The sequence below is a fragment of the Podarcis filfolensis genome (assembly GCF_964270895.1).
Source record: "Podarcis filfolensis genome assembly, chromosome: 11".
NCBI lineage: Eukaryota > Metazoa > Chordata > Lepidosauria > Squamata > Lacertidae > Podarcis > Podarcis filfolensis.
Genome location: NC_139613.1, coordinates 28,452,844 through 28,471,777, shown reverse-complemented (window position 1 = coordinate 28,471,777; position 18,934 = coordinate 28,452,844). Strand labels below are relative to the sequence as shown.

The following is an 18,934-nucleotide window of genomic DNA, read 5'->3' as shown; positions in this document are numbered from 1 at the left end:
GCAGGAGCAGGGACTGAGCAACAGGAGCTCACCCCACCGTGGGGATTCGAACCACCAACCTTCTGATCGGCAAGTCCTAGGCTCTGTGGTTTAACTCACAGCGCCACCTGCGTCCCTTTCAATGCAATAGTTCTTCGTAAATTAATTTAAGCAGTTCTTTATCTTTGATTCAATAACTTTATTTATTTATTCATTGATTCTTCAGAGCCACTAACCATCCGGTTCTCATTCATATTTCAGACATTCATATCCATTCATACCAGCAGACATACTAAATATAACATCAATTATAAAATGAGATCATCTTTACATCTGGTTCTCAGATTGTTCCTGCGACTTAAAAATATCTTAGTAAATCACATATATTCTGTAAGAGATTCAGCATATACCTGAACATTAATATTGTATTAATATTGTATCATTTGTCACATATAAGTGCCATCCTTATGAGGATTCCTTCCTATCCATCCTTCTTATCAGAATATAAGATAAAGCGTCAAAGGGTCTGTTTTGTAACTGAAGGAACACAGAATTAACATAGAGTGTGCATACTGTTGCTTGATACCTTGGGAAACTCAAAACCAACTATATTGAAAGCACACCCTTAATACTAACATAACACCTTTAGTCATACACAATTTATGAAAAACACCTTTTCATCCTAAGAACTGTATACTAGGGCAGTGCAATATACAGTTTTCAATATCAATATTCAATATTATACTTTTAGTGGAGGCAGTTCCCATATCTGGCCAAGTCATACTAAATTATCAGGTGTGGTAGAAGCAGGCAAGACTAACCTATAACTTTGCATCCATGAGTGCTGAGGCACTTTGGGCCTAAAGATGACCCTTCCCCTCAGGGAGCCATTAAGTATTCACCACCTGAATTTTGCAAAGATTATCCAAACAAAATGTATTAAGAAATAAGTTCAAGTTCTTGGTAAACCAAAGCTGCAGTGTGAAGTCTGGGAGTTATGGGTTAAGCACTGATTGAAAATGAAGCAGTGTGACAAGTTTTGCAGGCACAAGCAAGATTGAAAGAGGGATCATGTGCAATGCCCTGATAATACCATGAGCACAGATAATTATGAATATGCAATAAAAAGGATGTCTGGAAGGGCCCTGAGTTGAGGTCTGTCCATCTATACTGCATTGCTCCTTCCTCAAAGAGTCCTAGAAATTAAGGCAGCCTGCACATGACAGCTCATTTTTGAGGCACTGTAGAGTAGATTACAGGCTGTTGCCACTCACAGACCCGGAAAAACAGGTCCAAAAAAGGGTGTGGGGTGGGGGACAGGAAGCTGCCTCTGTTGCTTCTCTGTTAAGCACTATTTCCCCCTCCCCAAACATCTCCTGTTCCCAGGACCTGGCTGCCCATAAGGTTGGCTGAGGCAGCTGCCTTTGGCAACAGAAATCCAAGAGGCAGCACCCCCATGGGTGCAGAGAAGCAGCAACAGCAGCAGTGGTGGCTTCTTGTGAGATGTTGCCGAGAACTTGAGAAATTTCACACAGTGCATGAGATTTTGTGAGAACTAGCTGGAATCCGTTGCTGCTGCTTTGCAGGCGCTGCCATGCAACCCAACTAAAGGAAGCTTCGGTAGGGTGGAAGGCACTTTCCCATTTTGCCTCAGGTGGGGAAATGAGGTGCACTGTCCCTGCCGGTTCCTGAAAAATTTCAGCCCTCGCCCCCCCAACAACAGAGAAGAACAGGAAGAAAGAACTGCTTGTAATGAAACGCTGAAGGATCACAAAGTGATTTAGCTTTGTGAGGGAATATGAGGCAAAATTAATAATCAGTATTGTATGTAGGCTTTGGATAGAATCAGTTCTCTTGTTCCGAACCTGACAGCATTTTCTTGTCAGGCTAAGCTTTCAGTTACGAATTACACAAAATCACATTACCTTTACATGATATATTGCACAACGCAAACTCTGCATGCTGAGGTCACCTTCTTTACAGTGTCGTTTTCATGAGATGTTTTGGGAAATGTCAGGCAGATTTTAAATCAAAGATGTTCCACTCATGAGCTGCTCACAGAACATAATACACTACCACTTAATCATTGGAAAATGTTATTGTGTGGCTGCAATTCCTCCCTTTTCCCGACTTAGCAGAATTCTAAATCATTGTGATAAGAGTGTTTGGGAGGAAGATCTCAGTGCCTGTAAAGATGTGTGGCTTTCTTTCTAATTGGATTGCCTTCACTATGTGTTGGCCTTCAAGTGTCATTAATTTCTTATACAGTCGTACCTCAGAAGTCGAACGGAATCCATTCTGGAAGTCTATTTGACTTCCAAAATGTTCGGAAACCAAGGCGAGGCTTACGATTGGCTGCAGGAAGCTCCTGCAGCCAATCAGAAGCTGTGTCAGATGTTTGGGTTCCAAAGAACGTTTGCAAACCGGAACACTCACTTCTGGGTTTGCGGCATTCAGGAGTCAAAACATTTGACTCACAATGCATTTGGGATCCAAGGTACGACTGTAGATGAAACACTTAAGAACACAAGTTGGAATCCTTAGACAGTGTGAAGACTTCACAGCAGGTGTGGGGTAGTTTTTTCAACCTGAGTGCTGCATTCCCTTGTGGATAACTGCTTGGGAGCCATAGGCCAACAGTGTGCATAGCCAAGACAAAATGGAGTGTGAACACTTTCCTGCATATCTCTCTCTCTCTCTCTCTCTCTCTCTCTCTCTCTCTCTCTCACACACACACACACAGAGAGAGAGAGAGAGAGAGAGAGAGAGAGAGAAAGAATCCTGCCACACTCACAAATACTGCATACAAACATGCATAAAATTCGGCTTGAAAAAAGCATTTCAACTTTTTTCTAGCAGCCAGAATAGGAGTGATCTTCTGGCAGATTGTTCCTGAGGGGTGGAGGGAAGGGTTCACCTGGCCATCCCCAAATGGACTCTTTGGGAAGATTGGCCCATCTCTCTGCAACAGTTATGCTTTAAACCCTCCCCTTCCCAGCTGCATACCCCCTTCTGTTAATTCCCTTCTGCTGTTTGAAACAGGACTTTGATAGGAGCGAATAAATGCTTTTTTGCAAGCCTGATTGTAGCAGGGGAGGCGTAAGCAGGAGAGCCCCAGGGAATGAATCCGACATGCAAGCTTGCAGTTCCCCACTTTTCCTTCACAGAGCAAAAACCAAATCCCCACAGTGTGCCATGTTATTTGAGGTGGATGAACAGTTTTATGCAACAATATTGCCTTAAATGAATGCACAGAAGGGCATTCGGTGATTGCAATCTTCTTGTACCCTAAAATCAAGGATCTGAAAGCTTGAAAAGACACAAGAGGTGCACAATTTTATATCTACAAGTGCTCTACATGTTTGGATGAACACTTGGTCAAGAGAAATAGAGTCAGCATGTATGCTTTTGCTATCCTTCTGATGTATTCATTGAACATGTGATTATGTTTACATTCCTAAATACACTTTGGAAAATGGACTACTCCCCCAATACTTGGGAAATAGAAGCCCTGGGAAACAGTAAAGGGGAAACTACATTTTCCAGCACCCCTGGTGGCTACCTTGCAGTCATAGCTACATGCTGGGTAGGTGGAAGGAAAGAGAGATCAGGGAGCTGTGGGGGAGGGGGAGGTAGAGCTTTTTCCCTCTCAAGAGAGTGGGAGGGTATTTGAAATAAGACAGGAAGGGAAGGAAGAAGAAGCTGACTTCTCCCATTTGGACTGAAATCCAAGCCTAAAAATGAGATGTGGCTATAATCCTCACCTTGTATTTTGAGGTAAACATTACCAGTTGCTCTTATTAGGTCTTCCAAACGACGAATTTCAAAATTCAGCAGCGCTCCTCATTATAAACAGCAGGACTGAGGAACAGCAAATAGTACTATATATCAAGCTACTATTTTCTTTTTGGAAATGCTTCAGTTACCTTTCATAATACATATTTGTATCTGTAATATGTTCGTGACACACAAACCCATGTGTTTTAAGCTGTATGTTGGAAAGTGACGCTACTGCATGCAAATGAGAGAAGCCAGCAAAAATACCTGAACGTTTTTTGCTTTCCCCTTTCGGGTTCCTTCCTTGTGTCATCAGGAGCTATTTACTCTGCAGGAGCCTTCTGCAGTGCACCAGTTCTCTGCTTTTGGTGCACTCTTGGTTAGCAATAGTGTGGGTTAATCCATGGGGAACTGGTGGGCAGATAGTCTTGCCTCTTGAGCAACGGTGACTATAGATCCTGTGTTCTTTTTTAGTTTTGTGATTCTATGCAGAACAAACAAAACTTAAAATATTTTCTTGTGTTTATTTTTCTTCTCCTAGATCTTGTTTTGGAACCGAATGTGTCTTGGGAGTCTCTTGCTGCTGCTCTCCAGCACACAATAGTTCCCTTGCACACGGAATCAGTTCAGTCACACATTGATTAACACAAGATGGATGGAGCTTACAAGATGGAAGATAATACTTCATTAGTGAGAGGGGCTCAGGACATTGCCAAGGTAGTCAAGAAACAGACAGGGAGGAAAGGGAATGCAGTTGTAGAGAAGGCTCAAGACGAATATACGGAAAGATCTTACAATAGATTCCAAGGCAGAGAAGATGATGAATACTATACCCAAGAAGGAAATTACGGTGGGGAGGCGAATGAAGATGAAGGATCAAGTGACGCGACTGAAGGGCATGATGAAGATGATGAGATTTATGAGGGGGAATATCAGGGAATCCCAAATGCGACCCAGAACAAGGATGGGATCGGAGCCTTAGGTCAGCCCGTACGAGACGACTACAAAGATCGTCTTGAACTGGAAACGGAGAGAAAAGCTGATGAAGAAGAATTGGCACAACAGTATGAGCTCATCATTCAGGAATGTGGGCATGGACGTTTTCAGTGGGCCCTCTTCTTTGTTCTTGGGATGGCGCTGATGGCTGACGGGGTGGAAGTTTTTGTGGTTGGATTTGTATTGCCCAGTGCTGAGACAGACATGTGTATCCCTAATTCTGGATCAGGATGGCTTGGTGAGTATTATTTACATCCTTGCCTGGCTTGTGTCATAAATTAGACAGATATTGTCTAGTATGTATTTGACAGTGCTCCCTCTGATGAAAACAAATAGCTATCTTTGCTTTGTTAGCTCTGTGTGTGAGGTATTTTAAGATACCACCGTGGCTCTCTTTTGTTTTGTTGTATGCGTAAAAAGAAAAGATTTTCCTCTGCCCTTCGTCATGACCAATAAAACTAAGTAGCTGTTCCTAAATCATAGGACAAAAAACCCGCAGGCTTATGAATCCAGAATAAATATTATATGTTGATAACGTGCTGCATAGCTTAGTATCAAGAATATATGTCAATACTGTGTAACAAAGAGATGGAAGAAAGTGCCTCATCATTAGGAGTGTTTGAATAGAACTGGGTGCAAGTGGCCTCTCAAAATTATCTGTTGTAGTTGTAGGCAAAGGAATTGGTGGTGGTGGTGGACCTGGAGGAGGAGAAATTATTGAACACTTTCTCTGGGAGTGGGGCTTTCCATTAGTAGTGGCAGTAGCTCGGCTTTGTCCCTCTCCCCCTCTGATACTCCAAGTGGCAGCTACAGCCAAGTGTGTTGGCAGCCTGGCTGCCATTTTGCATCCTCCTGGCCCTAGTGTCATTCTGGAAGAATAATGGTGGCAATAACAAAAAATGTTATTGGAGAATACCATTTGCCTTTTTTCAAGGGGTGGGGTGTGTGAAAAAGAAAAAGAAAATCCCATGAATCTTCTCAGAAAAATCTGTTCTGAGAAATCTCAGCTTGGTTTGTTTCAATGGGACTTGTGTAGGAATAGTTCAGAGATGTGTTACAAAAGTACTTGAAATGGTGTGCAATTACAAAATGACTGTTCATGGTGGGGGGAATTCACTAGTGAGTGAGTGTTTCTAATTCTATCTGGAAGAGCCAATCCCTAGAATTGTAGAGTTGGAAGGGACCACAAGGCTTTTCTAGTCCAACTCCCTGCAATGCAGGAATCTTTTTGCCCAATGTGGGACTCAAACCCACGACCCTGAAATTATACTCCACCAACTGAGCTATCCCTTAGCTGACTCTTATTCAATGTCAAACGGAGCATGGTTCTGTAAAATAATAATAGTCCAAAACATAATTGGCAAGCTGCTGTCCATAGCTGGTTATCACCCAATTTCATATAGCAGGAAAACACTCAATAGGCATAGTAGCAATTTTTAAAAATATACTTTATATACAGTTTGCTCTTGACTTAATTGTTGGCCACCTGGATTCTGTATGAAAAGCTGCTGATATTCCGGATGGTAGACAGTATATTTTCCCCAAACAATTATTCTGCACAGTTTTCAAAACTTTAATGGAGTTTGAATCAGAGAGCATTTGAGTAAGCGCTTTGCTACCAAATATCTTTAGGGCAGGTTCAGTGTTGCATTGAGCCATTCTGTTCAGAAGTTGGGCTGGAGAAACGGAACACATGTTTGTCCTTCTCAGTGAATAAAGCAAAACCATAGCTACTAAGGCTGGAGATGGTTTTTCTTGAGAGATGCTTTGTTTCTCATAGTGAGTTTGGCCCCACTGCTAACATTTGTAAAACATGTCTTTAAATCAAGGGTGGGAATCCTGTGGCCCTCAAAGTATTGTTGGACTCCAGTTTCCATCAGCCTTAGTCAGCATGGCCAGTGCTCAGGGATAATGGGAGAAGTAGTCCAACAACATATGGGAAGACAAGGTTTCCTGTCAGTGTTTTAAATCAATACCAAACTCTGTGAAATAACAGAGAGGTGCATATACACATCATGAGCAGTCCCCCCCCAAAAAACCCCTGCCTTTGCTTTTCTGAAAAAAGGATAGTCTGTCTCTTTCTCACCAGAGTATAACATTTTCATTGGATGTGGTTATATTCCCATTTAGCTGTTTTTATGGAATTATTCTCCTTTTCTCTGGTATTTGATTATACTGATTTTATATTGCAGTTTTTAGACAATGTTATGCCTTTTTCATAAGCAGCTTGGACATTTCCCTTGGGGAGACAAGTGCAGTGCTTTTTTTCTTAAAAAAACATATAGGGGTACTCTCATTTTCCTAATCATATTGAAATACTGCCCCTCAATGAGGTCAAACTTAGATTCACAAAATGTTTAGGGATATGTGTACCCCTGCATCCCCCCCCAGAAAAAAGCACTGGACAAGTGGATTATAAGTAAATACAAATCTGTGTAGTACCAGGGGAAACACCCCAACTCTGCAATCAAGTAAGAGCGAACTACTTGCTTTCCCACTCCAGTGATATGTAACTTGCTCAAAATTTCATTTGCTCTATAAACTTCCATCTTCGAGTACCACTTTAATTATAATACCAAATAACCAATGGTCATGTTTCATAGAAATGCAAATATGTTGAAAATAGAAAAAAGCCTTGTTGACTTTGCACACTTAATTAGGTCTCTGTCTTCATTTTTGTGTGTGTGGGCACCTCAGCAGTCTGGGTTTCTTTGGCTGAAACTACATCACAGTTTAAATCATTAGGTGTCACATCTACTTTTGAAACAAAGCTGAAGATCTTTAACACATCATTGAGCTCTCCACAGGCATCATGTTTCGATAATATTGCACGATAGATAAATCATGGTTTACAAGACCTCATCTATCAAGATGCTGAACTTGTTTATTTGATTTTCGCAGCTCCTGGGAATTCCAAATTCTGAGACTTAAAGCCTCTTTTGGAAGAAAATGTGTCACACATATAAAAACATTTATTAATAAAATATTCTAGAGGGCAAATATTCATACTATCTATACTCTTATGGGACACCTAGTTGCCTCCCATCAAAGAGATATTTCAGGTCCCCGCCCACTTTGCTTCAGCTTCTAGTTGCTTCTAGACTAGGGGTAGCCAATATGGTTCCCTCCAGAAATTGTTGGAATCCAATTCCCATCACCCCTAAGCGTGGGCCATGCTAGCTGTGGCTGATGGGAATTGGAGTCCAACAACATCTATAGCAATTGTTAACGTGTATTCCATTCCTTTTGTCATATTAATTCACTCTCATGCTATATGCACATTACCGTTTACTCCAGTGCACTCCCACAGCTTTCTTTTTGAAGCTGAGTTGCCCACAATCTACCCGTGTCTTGTTTTTTTTCAAGAAATACTCCTTTGATGTGTTTTTCCTCAAATGAGCTTCCATCTAATTTGAAAATGCAAGCTGTGAATAAACTGAGGTGTAACATTTCAGACAGCCTTTGTGCATGTGCAGATAACAACTTTCAGTTCAGGAGTTGCAGGTGCAGGAAAACAAATCAGGTAATGTGCATTAGGGCTGGAAGATATCTGATTTTTCAACATCACGATATATCACCAGCGAAATATCACGATATCTTGATATATCTTGATATATGCATATATCTATGTCGGCAGCAGAGGTCCCACCATACCACCCCACAGCGATGGAGGGTGCACTGGGCTTCCCCACAGCAGCAGAGAACCTTGCCACGCCTCTGCAGCGGCAGAGGGTCCTGCCATACCTCTCCACAATGGTGGAGGGCGTGCCACACTTCCTCGCAGCAGCTGAGGGCCTTAACGAGGCTTCCTGCGGCGGAGGAGGGCCTTAAATGGTAAAGAAGTAGTAGATTTAATAAAAATATTAAATAAACTTCCATATATTATATTTAATATATTTCCAACCAATTTAAGAGTAGTTTAAGCGATTTACTAGTCAAGTTGCATCTGCTTCCCCACTCAGAGGTCTGAGTACAACCTGTGCATGCATAAGTCCCACTGAGTTCAACTAAACTTCTACTTTCCTGGGAATAAGCCTCATTGAATTCAGTAGGGCATGCTCATTTGTTTGCACTGCTTGCCGAAAAACACCCTCCCCATCATTCTCACAACCTCTCATTTCAGCATTAGGCAGCCAGCTAAATCTTCTGCCCTCCATTCCTCCCCCCCAAAAGCCCTCATTCCACTTTCCAGTTCTTTGTTTACTTTGCCTCTTTGATTGTCTAACTGTGGGGGGGTCCCTCCTGGATTGTTAGCATACTTAGCTGAGCTCTAAGTGGAAAGATACCCAGTGAAGATGCTGGTTTGTGTGAGGGCTTACGGGTTAGGAGGGAGAGAGCAAACAGAGCTGGAGACACCGTGCCTGCAAATTATCTGTAAAGTACCTGTTCACCTGAAGCTGTTATGTGCCCACCTTTTGTTCACAAGTATATTGCCTTGTTGAACTACTTATCACAATGTTATTTCAATACCGGTACTCAAGGGTTTGGCGATTTATTGCACAGCCCTAATGTGCATCTGGTGAAGAGACCCCAGCTCTCTCTCTGATGTCTACAGCGGCTTTCAAATGTGACTTCAAACACAGCTGAGGGAAACAACATTGCCACATTTTAAGCCATTAATGTGTATATACTCCCATTTCAAAATGGAGAGGCTGAAATGTTTGAGGCTTCAACCCTTTTTTTCATGGGGAATTGAAAGGCTCACTGAGGACTGGATGATGTTTTTAGCATTGGAAGTTGCCTTACACTAGGTCAGTCTGTTTATCCATCTAGCCCATCTGCTCTGACTGGCTGTGGTATTCTAGGATCCCAGGTCAGGGTCTTTCCCATGCCTGCTCCCTGATCATTTTTAATGAGAGTGGCAGTAACTTGAATACAGGACCTCTAGCATCTGTTCTTACCACTGAGCTATGGATCTTCCATTTCTCACTGCTCCAAAATATATAGGCAGTGCTTCAAAATGCCATGCTTGAAATCTTCAGATAGGCACTTTTTGGTCTAGAACAGATATTTTAAGTGAAAGGAATTGATTAAAAAAAAAAAGAAAGTTCTGTCAAGGGATGAGGTGTTCTTTTTCAGAAAAGGATGAGATGTAAGACAACAATGTGGCATTATATTCATCTAGATGAGCTACCTCAATATATACATGCTAAGAAACATACTGGGATTCAACTAACGTATCCCAGTAGCACAACGGGACTCCCCCCCCCTGCCTACACCTTCCCAAAATTGGGGTGGGGGTCAGAGGAAATCCCAGAGCAGCAGGGGCAGAGAGGTGAATAATTCCATCTGGCAAGCTGAAAAGCTTGCACTGGCAGGATGATTGCCACAGTGCTACATTTAATTTCTCCTGCTTTATGTGCTCTGCCCTGAAATGTGAATGATCCCCAGTGCATTGTGCGTCTTTGGATTATACTGCTTGCTTGTCTTACTGAGGCCAAGGATTACGACCTCAGTTCCAGTGAATATTTTTTTATTTTCCCTAGAGGAGCGCATTTTGATAGCTAAGGAAGTCCCATGTTTGCTTGTGCTGGCATGATTTCTTTTCTTTGATGAAATTGAATGTGTCAGCGTTTACTAGACCCAACTTCTGTTGGCATAAGAGAACACAAAGATCTCTTCCCCCACCCCTGCAAAATCAGGCAACATTTTTAAAAGCTCATTTTTTTGCATCAGAGACAGCCAAGTTTGCTGCCTGTGCAAAGATGCTTCTTTATCTCACACAGCTAGTCACCTAATAAAAGTTTTCTATTACTTTTGACAAATTTAATGCACTGAATATCATGCTATTGCCAACTTTGGCAGTGCACACACCTACCGCCCCCCCCAAATCTTGGGGACTGTAGTTTATGCCTCACAGAGCTACAACTCCCAGCACCATTAACAAACTACATTTCACAGGATTTTTTTGCAGTGGGGGGAGCTTTTAATTAATGGTGTGTATGCTGCCTTTGTTGGGATTCAAGCCGCTATTACTTTTCAGCAACTCACAGGTGGGAAAGCACTGTAGGAAGAGACAATTGTCAGCAGAAAGTTGTCTTCATGCCAACCCCTGAACATGCTGGTCCTTCATCCAGAATCTTCCCTCTTTGCCAAACAGGGGCTTCTGAAATGATGTAGAGACATGACTGTAGAGTGATCCTATGGCCAATTACCGGCTGTAGGGTTTTTGTTTGTGAGAAGAATTAATCCCAGAACATTGCATGGGAAACACATTGTGTTGTTCAGTCACATGCACCCATTCATAATCACTCTGAGCTTGGAGTATTGCCATAAAAAGTGCATTTCAAATTGCAGAGTCACACCAATTTGTTACCATGACAGGGTCGATTGAGAACTACGTGAATGCTGTTGCTGCATTTCGCATCAAAAGTCTGAGAGGGAGAAAACGTATCAGAGGCACCTCAGTTTCAGAGAAAAGTGAAACCAGGCATTAGAGGCATTACAAAGACTTAACAAAGTAGGCTTTATCTCAGGCTTGTCAGTTAGGATTTTCTCTGTAATGCCAGAGGGAACTATCGGATAAGAGAAGATACCTTCAAAATAATACGTTCAGCGCTAGTACTAAAGCAATCCATCAGTGACTTCATATCATTACCTGGGATTAACTAGGTTTTCGATAACCCTGTTCTGTAGTTGCTGCATCATAGTATCTCATTTTTATAGTAGTAGGGGGTGGTTTTTCTTTTACGCTCAGGGTGAGAATAGAGACAGAAATACTATTTTTACTGTTCTGCAGTTGTCTTAATTGTAAAAAGTTGGACATAAATCAATATTTGTGTCCATCCAATTAAATGTTATGGTCTCTTAACTACCTGTTAATTTGGCTACTTGAGCAGTAGGGAAGAGACTGAAGTGTGGCATTGTGTGTGTTTAAATCAATAAACTGTTCATTCAGATATAGCTTTATCTGTGCCAAACTTATTCACAGTGTGGGATTAGAATAGCTCTCACCCACCTCATTTTAAGGCCGCTTTGGATTCTGATTTGTAAGTCACTTTGGAGTGGAACACAATGCATAGAATGGATCAGGGGAAACCCCCTATTAATAATTAGATATATTGGTCTTGTATGCATTGTATTCTGTGTGCCACCATTTCAGTTTCCAGATATCAGGCAATCTGGAGCTGGTGGATAACTTGCAAGGCAGGTAAAAATTATTTTAAAATGCCATAAAGATTACGTGCACACACATGTATGAACATGCATATTTATCACATAAACACATATGCATATGTGTCTGTTTATATAGATAGATGATAGATGATAGATAGATAGATAGATAGATAGATAGATGATAGATATAGATAGTTGTGTGTATACCTAGTGACCTCCTGAGCCTTTATATCCCAATTCAGTCTCTGAGATTATGTGGACAAGCACTGTTAGTTCCCATTTTCCTGTGTTTCAGAAGCCCAGCTAGCTTCAGCTAGAAGCCAGCCATGTACTTTTACCAGTTCCATGCCGTGCAATAGTTTTGCTACTATATGTTTCAGATGCCTCTTGAAGATCTTTTTATGCCAGCAGCCTGTTCAATGTATTTTGGTACTCATCAATTTTCTTGTATACTACCCTGATAATTTATATGAAGGAGCAGTCTATAAATATTTTTATAAATAAACAAAATAAATTTATATATACACAAACATACTTTTATATGGTTGGTTTGGCTGCATCCTTGGACTTTTGGAACCCCCCTCTTTAAAGGCATGTTTATTGAAATTAAAATATTCTTGAAGCACAGGCGATAAAGCTGCAGAGTCATTACTATAATGTGTACTGTTATCAGAGAAAACAGCTGTAAGCAAGCATGATCTGTAGTGAGTTTTGTACACTGACCTATCAAGTTTCCCAGCATATAGAAACCTGATCCTCTCTTGTTCATTTCCTCCCTTTTGTTATTAAAGCAATTTAAATAATCCTAGTTTCTGAAACCATTTATAAAGGGTCACATTCTGAGAGCACACACATGATTTGGAAAATAATCCTGTTGATAACAAAGTTTTCCTGCAACATAGTTGCATTAGTTAATTGCATGGTATTGATTTATCCACATAACTAAATTTAGCCCGCCGTTTATGGAAAAATTCTGGGTATGAGATGTTATGTAGCAGGGGTAGGGAACTTCAGGCTCTGGGACCAAATATGGCCCCCCTGGCCACTCTGTCTGGCTCTTGGGACTTTCTTCAGCTCACATCCCTCACTGGCTCTGCTCCAGCTTAACCCCCCCCCCAGCTTAATGTGCCCCTGAACTGTAATAATGTCTCTACCTTGCATGGATGTTGAAGGAAAGATGGAGAGGGCCAGTGTGGTGGCCATTGTTGAACTAGGATCCGGGAGACCAGGGTTCACATCTCTGCTCAGCTATGAAGCTCATTGAGTGACAGTGAGCCAGGCACAGTCCCTCAGCCAACTTCACAGGGCTGTTTTGAGGCCAAAATGGGTAGGGGGAGGACCATTTACACCATATTGAGCTCCTTGCAAGAAAAGGTAGGATATAAACCTCTCAACCCCCAGATTTGCTTGCCTTTTCTTTTACTTTCTTGCAGCTGTGTGCCTATAACTAAAAAAGTACCAAATTGTCAGTAAGTCAGAAACAAAGGTTGCATATGAGAGGAGTGTTTTTTTCCTTTGCAAATCTGTATTCAAATTACTCGCCTACAATAAATGTACATAGTTGTTTTGCAAGTAAATTGTGCCATGTGTGGGAGCTGAGGAGGAACAGTGACTTAGGAGTTGATGTTGAGAACTATGCAATCCTTCCTAATGTAACATATTCTCTTTTGTGTGTTGCAGGTAGCATAGTATACCTTGGGATGATGGTGGGGGCATTCTTCTGGGGAGGCTTGGCAGACAAGGTGGGAAGGAGACAGTCTCTTCTCATATGTATGTCTGTCAATGGATTCTTTGCCTTCCTTTCATCATTTGTCCAGGGCTATGGCTTCTTTCTCTTCTGTCGTTTACTTTCTGGATTTGGGTAAGCTCTTCCTTTATTCCTTTCATTTTCTAACTTAACTTTAGCTTTCCCTGTTCTGGGGAAAAGCTTGTTCATTGTTGTTCCCATCCTGCTGTCAAGAGCCCAAAGAACGACTGAGGGTACAGTCGTACCTTGGTTCTCAAACACCTTGGTACTCACATGTTTTGGCTCCCAAACGCTGCAAGCCCGGAAGTAAGTGTTCTGGTTTGTGAACGTTTTTCAGAACCAAACATTTGACACGGCTTCTGCTCAACTGCAGGAAGCTCCCAGAACAGATTAAGTTTGAGAACCAAGGTACCACTGTATTGTGGTTGGGCTTTGTGTTCACTCAGACCTTCTCAATCTGACTTCTACATTTGCTCTTGAGCCTCGCTGTCCAGACTCTAGCCTGTTGCGCTGTGAGAGTGCCCTGTATGGATAAAGTCCATGCAAAGAAGAGGTCTGTGGTTAAAAAAAAGTGATTATTGTTTTCCTTTGATCCACATTGGGGTACTTAAAGTGGCATGGCTTGGCTGAAAATTACACTTGCACATCTGTCACTGTATGCCTGAAAGAAAAATGTCAATACAATCCATTTAGAAATTCACACACTGCACAGTTTAGGATTTAACCACCTTGCATTATTATCAGTGGTGATAGATGCAGAGAGCTGAGTATACTTTTAATATTTTACACTAAATTTAACATATTTTATGACACAATATAAATAAATAAAAAAGAAAAGTAGTGAGTTATAGTCCCCAAATAATATATATAATAAGGGAGACAGGCGCACTTCACCAGAAAGGGCATTCCACAAATAATAATAATAATAATAATAATAATAATAATAATAATAATAATTTATATCCCGCCCTCCCCAGCCGAAGCCGGGCTCAGGGCGGCTAACAAGAATAAAATAGTACAACATTCTAAAATCATTTCATTATAAAATTAATTCAACTCAAATTGATGGCAACCATTAGGCTAAAGTTCTGTGAAGATTGCCAAAGGAGGGAGTCAGACTGTGCCCTGACCAAAGGCCTGGTGGAACAGCTCTGTCTTGCAGGCCCTGCGGAAAGATGTCAAGTCCCGCAGGGCCCTAGTCCCTTGTGACAGAGCATTCCACCAGATTGGAGCCACAGATGAAAAGGTCCTGGCTCTAGTTGAGGAACTGTGGGGAACTGCCACTGAAAAGGCCCTGTCACAGATCATCATAAACTGTGTGTCCCCAGTGGCAGCACCACCAATGAAATCTCACTTGCTGAGTGTAAGATCCAAGATGGTTGATGTTGGGGGAGGTGCTCTTTTAAGTACTTGAGTCCCAAAATATTTAGAAGTTGCTGCTTTCTTTCCCTCCAGTGTGATACCTTGATTTGTTCAACTGCTTAAAGATTTGTGTGGAATACTGACATATCTGAAAATATTATAACATTGTAAAGTAATTTCTCAAGGGTGGTAACAGCGAGATTTAAGTAGTTGTTAAAATTGCAGCAGGGGAGGACATTTGATTTCAAACATTATAGTTTGCCTCTAGTAATGTACAAATAGAATAGACAGCTGTGCCTTGGAGCAGGATTTTGAATTGGGAAAAATATAATTTATGTGAAGAAAATATTCCACTATTATAAGTTTAGACTGCTTAGCAAATCAGTTTCAACTATTAATAAGATATACTTTTGTGTTAGATAAACAGGGGGTGACTGGAATATGAAAAAGTATTGGAGAATGTCTTCTTAAATAAGGTAACAGAAACACCATACATTTAAGGCACCCTTATACCACTTTAACTTTAATGGCTTCCCCCAAAAGATCCTGGGAATTGTAGTTTGCTAAGGGTGCTGACCTCTCAGACCTACAATTCCCAAATTCTCAGTGTCTGTTAAAGTTGTATAAAGGTGCTTTCAGTGTCTGGTGTGGATATGACTGAATAATGTTATCTGTAACTGCTGTTTTGGCTGCATATTGCTGATGCCTGCAGAAAATGGAAAGGGGATAAATGATATGATAAATCGTGTACATATGCATTGGGTTTTCTGAATAACAAACCAAAGCTGAGCCAGGAAGGAAGGAAGGAAGGAAATAGAAAAGATAATTTTGGCACTAGGTTGGAGGGAACTGCTGAGAGGTAGTTTGGAGATTATCAGATTTTGCAAAATGTGACCATCAATGTGCTCACTAATTCTTGGTAGAACTTCTGTGGCACACAAAATCATACGGGTTCTAGCAGGGATTGTCAAACACACTGATGGTCAAATTTTCATGAAATGTTATGAATGAGAAGAACCTTCTTGGATCAGATCAGATCAGATCAAAGCATTAGTGCAGGGATGGGGAACTTGTAACCCTATCTGGGAAGATGTTATTGGACTTCAGTCCTGATCATGGCCATACTAGCTGGGGCTCATGGGAGGTAGAGTCCAACAGCCTCTTGGGACCCTAGTTCCCTTATCCAGTCCAACAATCTGTTACCACACTTGTCAGTCAAATGCCATCTGACAAGCTTACAAGTAAGGCACGAGAGCAGCTTTTCTCTCCCATTTGATTCTCCCCAATATCTTGTATGCAAAGATACATTGTTTATGAACATCAGGGTTCTATCTAATTATCATAGCTTGTCAGATGCTGATGTGGTTGCTTGAGAGCAAACAGGCAAGACTCCGACCTGTCTTTTCCAGGCTTTATTCTTAGTGCTAACTATTTACAGTGAAGAGCGTCGTAAGTTCATGTCTGGCTGAATCGCTAGCAGAATCTGGGAGTGGTCGGTTCTTGTACCTTCCCCAGCATAACAATCGCGTGACCCCCAACCTTCTCCACCCCTCCCTTCACTGAAACCTACTGCGCAAAATGGGCGCTGGCAAAGGGGTACTTCCCTCCTCTCCTATTTGCTCAGGCTCGGTGTTGAGGCTCTCCCTAGCATCCCCTGGTCCTGCACCTCCTCTCCACTGGAGGTGGGGGTTTCCTCCTCGCCGGAGGAGGAACTGTTTCGCAAGATTTTCGGAGGTTCCCTATAACACAACTGCCCTTGCACCTCTCGTCTCTCAGCTGATAGTAGTTCCCTGACATAGCTGATATAAGTTGCTTCCAAAGTCTTTTCATTATACTAACCTTCACTACAGAGAGTGAGTAGCAGGGATATGGGTTACAACTTAAAGAAGGGTATATGCCTATTTTGTAGTAGTGATTGTTTAAGATGCCTACCCCACAAAAAGCATTGAGAAATGTCCCTTTTTGTCCCTTGTGGCAAATTCTGATCTATCTTTACAAGCATACACACACCAGGACCCTTTCTTTTTCTGACCATTTTCTTTTCAGGAATCATTCTGTTTCTCTAATGTCAATTTGCAGAGTTTGGAAGGAATGGGGTGATTTCTTCTGGGAGGAACACACATCCTTTTGGTCTTTGATTATGCAATGTTTTTGCTTAAAACCACAGAGTGATATAGTATATGTGTGTGTTTTGTGTTTATGAACTGCAGCAGAGTACAAAATCTTGCAAAAAGGGACATCCATGCATACTTTTCCAAGTGCATGAACCAATCTTGTATAAAATAATGCAGGAGTACTTTCTCAAACGTTGGGTCAGCCAGGGTCTTGATAACAGTGCAAAGGAACTTGTCCCTTTTGCACAATACATTAGTCCCAGAGAGCCAAGACACACTTTGAAGTATTCAGTAATCAGTACCAACTGTACCAAAAGGAATCATTGTGAAAAATAGAAATACTTAGGTGGGGGTGTAAAAATTTGTGTAAAAATTTGTCCATTCTCAGGGAGCCATATTATCAAAGTCCACCCCTGTCTACTAAAAGCTGCTTGCTTTAACTTGCTAATTGCCCCCAAAAGGTGCTGCAAATGCCTGCTTGGAGAGTTGATTTTCAATAGGAAAACCATGGGAAAACTCCATTACCTAATATTATGCTACTCTACAGATGTTACTGGACTCCAACTCCCCTAAACCCAAGCAAACATTGCCATTTTTATTATTTATTTATGAATTGCCTTCTACGTGTGTGTCAAAGCAATTTACAAATGTCAGCCACATCCACACCATACATTTAAAGCATGTAGCTTTCCCCCAAAGAATCCTGGGAACTGTAGTTTGTTAAGTGTGCTGAGATTTGTGGCTCAGTAAAGGGTAAAATACAGTTCCCATGCTTCTTCGGGGGAAGACATGTGCTCTGAATGTATAGTATGGATGTGATCAATTGAAAACCGCTAAAAACAACAATGTCAGTGATGTCCAGAAATAGTAACCCAACACATTACATCAGATACCCCTGCATTATCGTTTTTAAAGTGGCTCTGGAGTAATAATTTGATCAGCTGAATGGTACATGAAATATACTAAATATTAAAACAGAAAATAGCAAAAGCTCCTCAGATATACAGCGGTAAATGTTTAATGCAGCCCCAGTCCTGATTCTGTTGTCCCACATGTCTTTTTAAGCATTATGGTCACTGCTGACATCAGAAATCAGAAGCTTATGGTAATCAAAGGCTTAATTTTAGATGTGAAGAACAGCTTATGTAGAGTGGGAGCTGCTTATCAGTTCTTCTTTAGTGATGACAGAAACTCAGAAGTAACACAGTAGTAATGAATAAAAGTGCTCAGGTGCCAATTGCACTGCACTTGCCCATTGGATTTAAAAAATAAACTGGAGGAAATTTCACCCAAACGATGTGAGAAACAGTACAATATATTATAACCTTTCAACATTTCTACAGTTTTGAATGATAGAGTTCATTAAGAGATAATGATTTAACAGTTGAGATTGTGTTGCCTTCTGCATTTAAATTCAACATATGAGGTCTAAGAACACCCTGATGCAACAGAGGACCATGCAATAACAACTAAACTGTATAGTTTCTTTCTTAACCAGAATTTAGTCCAATAATTCTTAGACATTATTTGAATTTTGTTTGCCTATATCCTGAGTCGTAACTGCACCAAAAGATTTAGTGGCTGTGTTCTCCCAAGCTGCAAAGGCATGATTTGTTTTAAGCCTGTTTCTCTTGCTTCTCTTCTTTGCTGAGTTAATTTCAACAAGCCTCAAATCTTCAAACAGAGGGGAAAACAAACCATGTCTCATTTCTCCAGCAAGCTGGGTCCCCCCACAACGCTCTTACCTTATGTCACTGTAGCTTGGTGAACATCTGGGGTGGGATTGTCAAATAAACCATGGTCAAGCAAGGTTATTGCATTCAGTCAAAACACCAAACTAGAC

At 41.3% G+C, this 18,934-nt stretch overlaps 1 protein-coding gene across 4 annotated transcripts in view; it reads left to right on the top strand.

The window, feature by feature from the left end:
- Positions 1-18,934, top strand: part of SV2C (synaptic vesicle glycoprotein 2C) — an 81,266-nt gene that overhangs the window by 23,066 nt on the left and 39,266 nt on the right. For all 4 annotated transcript variants that reach the window (XR_014540028.1, XR_014540029.1, XM_083577375.1 and 1 more), the window contains exons 2-3: positions 4,298-4,990; positions 13,549-13,729. Coding sequence is in view for 2 of the 4 variants with exons in the window: in XM_083577375.1 (XP_083433501.1) it covers positions 4,408-4,990; positions 13,549-13,729 (764 nt within the window). In the remaining 2 variants the exon portion in view is untranslated. The remainder of the gene's footprint in view (positions 1-4,297; positions 4,991-13,548; positions 13,730-18,934) is intronic.